The sequence below is a fragment of the Aureococcus anophagefferens genome (genome assembly GCF_000186865.1).
Source record: "Aureococcus anophagefferens unplaced genomic scaffold AURANscaffold_7, whole genome shotgun sequence".
In the NCBI taxonomy this organism is placed as follows: domain Eukaryota; class Pelagophyceae; order Pelagomonadales; family Pelagomonadaceae; genus Aureococcus; species Aureococcus anophagefferens.
In genome coordinates this window covers 672,885-681,866 of record NW_008705567.1, presented here as the reverse complement: position 1 = coordinate 681,866, position 8,982 = coordinate 672,885, and the positions used below count along the sequence as shown (strand labels likewise).

At 67.8% G+C, this 8,982-nt stretch overlaps 2 protein-coding genes across 2 annotated transcripts; one reads left to right on the top strand and one right to left on the bottom strand.

Annotated features, from left to right (window-relative positions):
- Positions 1-4,574: 4,574 nt before the first annotated feature.
- AURANDRAFT_25370 (hypothetical protein) lies at positions 4,575-5,945 on the bottom strand (the record flags this gene model as incomplete). The annotated part of the gene is made up of 2 exons (XM_009037818.1): positions 4,575-5,255; positions 5,502-5,945. Coding segments are annotated over 2 exons (1,125 nt in total), but the record flags the coding sequence as incomplete, so codon positions are not given.
- Positions 5,946-7,318: 1,373 nt separating this feature from the next.
- On the top strand, positions 7,319-8,607 carry AURANDRAFT_63458 (hypothetical protein; the record flags this gene model as incomplete). Its single annotated transcript, XM_009038126.1, has 2 exons — positions 7,319-7,972; positions 8,170-8,607. 2 exons carry the CDS (start codon positions 7,319-7,321, stop codon positions 8,605-8,607), a joined length of 1,092 nt encoding a protein of 363 aa, XP_009036374.1.
- Positions 8,608-8,982: the final 375 nt, after the last annotated feature.

Genomic DNA, 8,982 nt, shown 5'->3' with positions numbered 1-8,982 from the left:
CNCACGGCAGGCCCTCGTTGGCGAGGCCCAGCGCGACGACGACGACGTCCGGCCGCAGGTCCGCGCCGCCGACGGACGCCGCGTAGAGCGCCGTGACGCCCGTGTTCGCGCCGCCGACGGCGGCGTTGAGCACGCGGTAGTTCGCGCCGTACCGGTCGACGAGGGCGGCCTCGAGGAGGTCCGCCCAGCCGCGGCCGCTGGACGCGCACTGGCCCGCCGCGACGGACGACCCCAGGATGAGGATCGTGCGCTGCGGCGGCGCTGTCATCGTCGTTGTCGCGGTCGCTGAGAGGCGGCGCCCATCGTCTGAGGGGGCTGCCCCAAGCTTGCACTTCAATTGAAGGGTAATTAATTTTATACAAGCTCCTCCCGGCGAAACGCGCCCGCCGATAGCGCCCAAGCCGATCTCAGCAGCCCTCCTGGCAGGACCCCTGGCAGCACTCGAAGTCGTCGAGGAACATGTTGGTCTTCCGGCACTGGGCGACGGCGTCCGTCGTGTCCTTGCCGAGGCCGCGGGCGATGGCGTCGGCGACGATGGAGAAGCGCTGGCGGAACTTGTAGACGAAGCAGAAGGAGAGCTTGCCGTGGCGCACGGCCGGGCCCACGAGGAAGAGGCCCGGCGTCTTCGTGCTCTGGTCGTACTCGTCGAGGAGCGGCGCGCCCTCGGCGCAGCCGCCGCCCGCCGGCGCCTTCGCGTCGGGCACCTCCTCCACGGCGACCTCCTCGATGACCAGGTCCTCGGCCTCGGCGCCCGCCTCCAGAACGACGTCGTCGTCGGCCGTGCCCCACGCGAAGAGGTCGCGGACCGCGCCCTTGGCGACGGAGCCCAAAAACCCCGCGCAGAGCACGGGCGCCTGCGGCGTGCGCAGGGAGATCTCGCCGCCGTTCTTCGGGCGCCAGTTGATGGGCTTCGTCATGGGCGCCCGCAGGGCGCAGTTCTCGTGCTCGACGACGGGCCCCCACGTCGCTTTGACGACGAAGCCGCCCTTGTCCGCGTCCTTCTCGACGGCCGTGACCTTCAGCGGCGCGAGGAGCCGCGGCGGCGTCTTCGTCCGCGCCGCGACCCGTAAGCGCTCGCCCGTGAAGGGCGCGAGCTCCGCCGACGGGTCCGCGGTCGTACACCGCGCCGGCGACTCAGCCTCGGAAGAGAGAGCGCGCGCATCGCCAGCAGCGCGTGTCGCGCCCATCGCGGCGTAACTACGATGCAACGCCATCCCTCAACGCAAGCCGACGCGGCGCACGCGCTTCCCCGCCTCTTAGGGCGCGGCGCGTCCGCGTCCTAGTCCGCGTGCAGCGCGGTCAGCGCGGCGACGACGTCGAGGGACTCGAGGACGTAGTGGTCGCTCGGCGGCGCCTCGTCGTGGCCCCAGACGCGCACGCTGCCGAAGGTGGACCGGACGGCAGGCGCGCCGTCGCGCTCCTCGAGGACGACGCCGACGACGCCCGGCGGCGTCGGCACGTCGCGGCCGAGGAGCCGCCGGCCGCGGAAGGCGGTCTGCAGGTCGTCGCCTAAGAGAGTGCGGGGTTTGCCGCTCCCGCGCGCGCAAGCTCGCGCGCGCGACGCCGGCGCCGCACCTTGGCCTTTCACGAGGAGCCGCGCGGCGACGTCCGCGTCGCCTTCGTAGGCGATGTTGCACGGGAGCGACTGCACGTTCGACGTCATGGCTTCGGCGCAGACGCGGGTCGTTGCGTGGAACGGGGATCGGCGCGTGCTGGCGCTCGAGATTTTGAAAAACAGAGCTCCAGACTCGTTTGGACAAAGTCAATGTCGAGCAAAGCGTCGATGTTGAAGCACCATGGCTGCGCGACATCAAAGAGCTATCCCCCTCATGAATGCGTGGCGCTTTCGAAGGCCGAGACCATCGATTCATCGCGCAGCCGCTCCGCGATGTCCAGGCCATCGCCACAACTCGACGGGTGGTCGCGCGCCGACAACCAAAAAAAAAACGAGCGCACCCGGAGCGCGCAGCAGCGGGCGGAGGATCGAATAAACATGAGATTTACATTAGGAGAACGCGGAGTACGGGTCCCACGCGTCCGTCGCATTCGCGGCCGCCGCGGCCGCCGCGGCCGCGGCTTCCGCGAACATCGGGTTCCAGGGGTCGACGCCGGCGTCGGTCGCCACCTCGGCGCCGAGCGTCGCGCCGAGCGTCGCCCCCGCGGCGTCCTCGGCGCCCAGGCCCTCGCGGTAGAACGCGAGGAGGTGCGAGACGTCGACCGCGCCGGTGGCCTCGTCCGCGCCCGTCTCCTCGTCCGCGAAGACGGCGGAGCGCAGCGGCCGGCCGCGCGCCGCGGCGGCGCGCGCGCGGTGCGCCATGTGCGACGACTGGCCGGGCGCCACCAAGGCCGCCGACGGCAGCGCGGCGAGCGCGGCGGCGACGAGCGACAGGCGGCGGCGCGGAGCCGCAGGCATGGGTCGTTCGGCGCGACGGTGGAAAGCGGCGCGAGTGGGAGCAGTGGCTGCTACGGGTGGTCGACGACGGCGCTGCGTGCGACCGACGCGTGGATCCACTCACTGGGCGACAATGGACGGTAACAAACGCACTTGCTCGGGACCAATCACATTCGTCGCTGACGCGGCACCCCCAACGCGAAAGTTCACAAAAAAAACGCGGCAGCCCGGAGTGCTCGCGGTCGTCTCCGAGACAGACAGTCACCAGCCGACTTCGAAAGGTCGACTCGTCGCCGTCGCCATGGCCGCGCCGCCGATGACGCCGGAGAAGGCGAAGCTCATCCTCAAGGACGCCATCCAGCTCTTCACGGTGCCGGAGAACAAGGCCAAGCTCGCCGAGGCCGTCGCCGCGGCCATGCAGCTCCCGCCGGACCAGCAGGGCATGGCGCGCGCCCGGCGTCGTCGTCGCGCGCGCGCGCGCGGCGCGCGGCGATTACGGGCACCGCAGGCGAAGATGACGACCATCGTGCCCCTCGTGACGGCCATGGTCGGCCCGAAACTCCAGGAGCACGGGCTGCCCAACGTCATGATGGGCGTCATGCAGATCCAGATGGTCGGCCAGCAGGACCCGCTCGTCGCCGAGGGCGTCAAGATCCTCACGGGCGCGACCATGGGCAACCCGCCGGGCGACGACGTCATCGCCGCCTACCTCGCGAAGATCTAGGAAGGCCGCGCGAGGCGCGCGCGTAACGGGCTCTGGGCGGACGCTGAAGCGCTCTTCTCGCGGGGGGGCGGCGCGTCGTCGGGCGCAATTCGACGACGCTCCATCATCCCGGTGACATCCCGCCGGCGGGCTATGTGAGCTCCTCCTCTCCCTTACCCCGAGCCGCCTAGTCCTCGTCCTCGTCCTCGTCCTTGTTCTCGTGCTCGAGGTCGCGCTTGTCCGGGAAGTCCCACTCGTCCTCGAACTCGGGCTCCTTGCCGATCTGGAGGTTCGTCACGTCGCGGTGGAGCTTGCGCTGCTCCGCCAGCAGCTCGAAGATCTTGAGCTTGATGGGCACGATCTTCGAGTACTGGAACTGCGCCGTGACTTTCAGGGACGCCGGCGCGGCGCCAAAGGGCAGGCCCGGCCGGTTCAGGTCGAGGTAGAGCGCGTGCGTGTACTGGTCCGCGAGGTCCGCGAGCTCGAGCTTCGCCCAGCCGCGCCGGAGCTTCTTCGAGTCGTCGACGACCTCGACGTAGACCTCCGCGTGGATCGTCTTCACGGGCGCCTGCGCAGCACAAGAGTGATTCAACGTCGCTTCAACGTGGGTGTTCCGCGCGCGCGCGTTACGGAAAACACGTCCACGCTTCGAGACCGTTCTGAGAGATGATCGCTCGTCCAAAAATCAGCCGAAACGAGTGGAAAATGGCCGAGATCGGAGCCTTTGAAGTTGGGAATTTCGCTCTCTTGTGCTGCCCTGACGGGCGCGAGCGAAAAGTTCATGTCGAAGACGAGGCGGCTGCCGTCCTCGGAGGAGCCCAGGTGCGAGTGGCGCCCGGCGCCGGCGGAGCCCCGGGGCTTCTTCGCGGGCTTGGACACCTGCGGCGGCGGCCCGACCGACCCCGCGTAGAGCTTGGCCCGCGGGTTGCCCTCGGCGTCGAGCCGCTCCGTCTGGTCGCGCACGTGGACGATGACGCGCGTCGACGCCGGGTCCACGGGGTCCTGGGGCGAGCCCACGTTCTGCGCCGACTCGACCTTGAAGTTGACCATGCCCAACGCTAAATCCGGGTTCCGCCGCGAGTAGGAAACGCCCAGATCCTCGCGGAAGTGCTCGACGGCCTGCGCCTCGCGGAACTGGTCGCGCATCTCCTTGATGTTCTTGTCGCAGATTAATAACCGCCGCCGCAGGTACTCCAGGCGCATCATCGTCGGCCGGTTCATCTTCTCCGTCCGCAGCGCCGCGACGGACAGGCTGTCGGCGTCGACGGCGTTGCACGGCGCGCCGTCGTCGTCGTCGTCCTCGTCGTCGTCGAAGACGACGTTCTTGTGGCGGTTCACCACAAAGGCCTGGCGCCGCTTCAGCTCGTTGAGCGCCGTCGGCTCGTCGTCGATGTACGCGTGCATGCCGATCTTCAGCGCTAAAATCACCTGCTCGAGCACGAAGAAGATGATGACCTTCTGGAGCAGGTTGTAGGTGTTGAGGCTGTGCGTCGTGAAGACGATGATGGCCGAGTTGCAATACACGGCTAACAGCCCCATGGACTCCATGAGCATGCCCCAGGAGCCCACGGTCTCCGCGGGCATGGGGTCCGGCCGCTTCACCTGCGACGTCATCTTGAACGCGTCGACGCGGATCTGCAGCAGGATCTCGCCCGCGCCCAGCAGCGGCACGAGGTACCAGCCCAGCGTGAACATGGTCACGAGGCCCATCTGCAGCACGATCTCCGCGAAGTCGTCGAACGTCGACTCGAAGTCGTCCAACTTGAGCTCCGCCTCGAAGCGCGGCGCCTCCGCGGCCTTCTCCTCCTTGCCGTTCTCCTCGTCCTCCTCGTCGTCGGAATCGTCGTCCTCGATGGTCGGCGGCATGAAGTACTCGATGGCGCGCTTGATGCGCGTCGAGAACGCGCTCAGGATGTTGAGCGCGTAGCGCGTGCCCATGATCGACACGAGCAGCGAGTACAGGTCGCCCAGGCAGTCGTCGTCCGTGCACTCGAAGTAGACGCCCTTGAAGAAGGCCGTGATGGCCAGCGCCGAGTAGTTGTTGAAGATCTCGAAGCAGAACTTTTTGGTGATCAGATTATTCTCGTAGGCGGTCTGCGTCTGGTAGTTCTCGTGGTTGTTCATGATCTCCGCCTGGATGCCGTACAAGTAGGACATGACCTGGATGAGCAGGGACTGGAAGATGGTCACGTAGTCCGCGAGGCTCGCCCAGACGCCGCCGAGCTCGTAGAGCATGACGTACTGCACCTTGAAGATCACGAGCACGATCGTGACGAGCGCGACGATGAAGATGAGGATGAGGAACACGGAGAAGGTCTGGGTCTTGAAGCGCCGCTCCGGCGGGTAGTAGGTCTCGTTCTGGTTCGTGATGGGCGAGATGCGCCGCGGCTGGTCCTCGTCGCCGACGAACTGCGGCCGGTCCGCCTCCTCCTCCTCGAAGTTGAGCGTGCCCCACTTGACGGCGCAGTACTGGGACTCGATGTCCCACTGCTCCTTGTAGTAGGCGCTCCAGACCACGAGGAACACGGCCATGAGGAACTGGTCGTAGTGGATGCCCTTGGCCTCGTCGTCGACGTCGAACGCCGACGTGTAGAGTAAAGCTAATAAACCCGCGATGGCCGGCATCATGAGCATGTAGCCGTAGAAGGAGAGCCAGGCGAAGTACAGCGCGATCTTCTCGCCGTAGTAGGACCGGATCTCCATCAGGGGCTGGCTCCAGGGCTTCAGGTACCACGGGCACCGCCGGCCCTTCTCGATCGCGTAGTGACTCAGGTACGGCGCGCCGATGCGGTCGCTCTCCGAGTTCCAGAAGAAGACCCAGCGCTTCTGGAACCAGTCCGTCGTCGGCATCTCGCCGTAGTTGGCGTCGTGGAGCGCGTGGAGCCCGCCGACGACGTCCTTCTCTTTCAAGACGCCAAAGTCGAAGACCTCGTCGATGATGCGCTTCGTGAGGTAGAGGCGGTCCTTGGGCAGGAACAGGGTCTTGCCGCGCACGGACGGGTACTCGTCGAAGAGGTGGCGCTCCTTGGCCTGGTTGTCGAAGGCCGCGTACGCCGCGTAGGGGTTGGACACGGGCACGCGGTCGACGATGCGCTCGAGCGTGTGGATGCGGCGGCTCCAGTGCTTCTTGGAGGGCTCGTCGTCCTCGAAGATGCCCATGTCGTTGGGGCCGATCTTCGACACCTTGTAGAGCCCCTCGAGGATCTCCTGCGCGACGACGCGCTCGTACATGACCTGCTCCTCGGCGATCTCCGTATAGATGGGCCGCCCCTCGCGGTCGTTGCGGCTGCTCCGCCGCCAGAAGGCGATGCCCGGGTCCACCTCGTCCTTGAACTTGAACTTGTAGTCGAGCGCGTCGGCCTTGCGCTCCAGCAAGGAGATCGGCGCGCGGATCTGGCAGTAGACCTTGCGCTGGTTCTCCGCGGGCAGCGACAGCTTGAGCTGCAGCCCGCTCCGCCGGCTCAGCAGGTCGATGACGTGCTCGCGCACGAGGTTCAGGAACTCCCAGCGCGGCACCTCCGCGCGCGCGTCGTCGACCTTGCCGAAGCGCGCCTCCCAGTCGCGGAGCAGGAGCCGCACGCCCTTGTTCTTCTTGTCCTCCTCGCCGGGGATGGCCTGGAACCAGATGAGCTCGACCTCGCTCCAGCTCACCATGTCGACCTCGGGGCCCGCGGCCAGCGCGTCCGGGTCGCCGTCGGCCTCCTTGGGCTTCTTCGGCCGGCTGTTCTCGAAGACGATGAGGTAGTCGTACTTGTCCGCCGTCGGGTCGAAGGCCGCGATGTCCGGGTCCGTCAACACCGAGTTCTGCTGCGGCTGCATGCGGCTTCGCGCGCCTAGAGGGTGGGTCGTGCGAGGGGGCCGCGCGACGAGGGTCGTTCGTTTTGAGGGGCCGCGCGCGATGGAAACGAGGGAGCGAATTTCGCGCGATGGAAACGAGGGAGCGAATTTCCATAGAGCTCTCGGGCGCCGGGCGCGCGCGCTGCTGCGGCTCCATGTAGCCGTCGTCGTCCTTCTTCTTCTTGCCGTCGTCGGCCTTGCTGAAGATCGACCCCATCGGCCCGGAGCCGGCGGCGCGGCGCGGGCGCGACGCTGCCGTCGACGATGTGCGGCGTGGCTCTCCACAAAATCTCGGCACGATGGCGGCTTCGCAAACTCTTTTCCCTACCTTGACCTCGCGTTGCCCCCCACATGATGGACATGAGCAGCCCCCTATAGTCGGCAGCATGCGCCGGGCCCGCCGGTCGACCAGCGTCTACGAGGTCGCGAAGAAGTGCGCCGTCGTGCGCGCCGAGGCGGCCATGGACTCGCCGGTGCGCTGCGAGCTCGGCCGCGGCGCCGCCGTCATGATGAGCAAGCGCGTCACCGTCATGACCGCCGACGGCAAGTCCGTGGACCGCTGCCTGCTCACGCGGCCCGTCGAGGGCTGGACGTCGTTCAAGTGCCTGGCGGCGAGCGCCCAGAAGCCGCCGCCGGACCCGAAGGCCTACCGCGACGGGAGGATCGACGCGATCCTAGCGAGCGAGGCCGACGGCGCGCCGAGCGAGCCGCGCGTCGCGGCGCCCGCGGGGGCGGCGCGGGGCGCCGCCGTCGTGCTGGGCTTCTGGGGCAGCTCCCACGAGCTCGTCGCGGACCATACGGCGCTCTGGGTCGGCCGGGGGCTCGCGACGTGGACGCACGTGCCGTCGCCGGGCGAGGACGCGGCCGCCGCGCGCGGCGCGCTCGCCGCGTTCCTCGAGGCGGCCCCGGCGGACCGCCTGGTCGTCCACTGCCTCAGCAACAACGGCTTCTCCTGGCTGAACGCGTTCTGCGAAGACCGCGGCGATCTCTTAGCGACCGCGGCTTTCGTCTTCGACAGCGCGCCCCACGTGCCCAACTGTGTGGCATTCAAATCTTCAACCCGACTTCAATGTGCTCGTGCGACGGTTTCGACGCAAGCACTTCCGCCGTGCTTCGAGAACTCGACGAGAGCAATCGATTCGTCCAAAAATCAGCCGAATCGACTTCGATGTGATCGAGCTAGAGCATTCTCAAGTTTGGTCAGGACCACCCAACCCAGTGGTTGAATTCCACACAGGTCCCCAAAACCGTCGAGGACGCCCTGGCCATGCTCATCCGCGCGCAGACGGCCAAGGTCTGCCAGGCGTTCGGCGAGCCGCCGGACCCCCAGCACCCGGTCTACCGGCCGCGCGTCGAGCGGTTCTACGGCGACGGGTCCAGGAACCCGTTCCCGGGCCTCGTGGGCATGCAGGTGAGCATCCCGAAGGCGCGGCCGACGCTCTTCGTCTACTCGCGCATGGACTCCGTCATCCTCCCGGAGCACGTCGAGGAGTACGTCGCGACCTACGACGCCGCGGACGTGTCCACGCTCGAGTTCGCGACCGTGCCCCACATCGGCGGCATGCGCGTGCGCAAGGACGAGTACAACCGCAGCGTCGACGCGCTCCTCGCGCGGGCGTTCCCCGCGAGCGACGGGTCGGAAGCGATCACGGAGGCGATAAGCGCGGCAAGTTGAACGGCAAGTGCATCGAGCCGAGTGAGATGGACAGCCTCCTTGGGTCGGAGGCGATCACGGAGGCGATAAATACGGCAAGTTGAACGGCAAGTGCATTGCCAGTCCGCACGGGTCGGGATGGACAGCATCCCTGGGCGCAGCGCGGCCGCCATCGCCAGCGCCCGCCGCCGCGCGAGGTAGGTTCGAACGCGCCGCTGCCGCGCGGCCAGCATGTGGACCCAGCGCGCGCGCGAGTACGGGCCCATGTGCCTCGTGCTCCTCTGCACGGGCGCATTCCTGCGCGTCGAGACGGCGCGCCTCGCGGCGCGCGGCGACGACGTGAACCGCCTGCAGTCGGAGGTCGCGGCCCTCGACGGCCGGGCGGCGCGGCTCTTC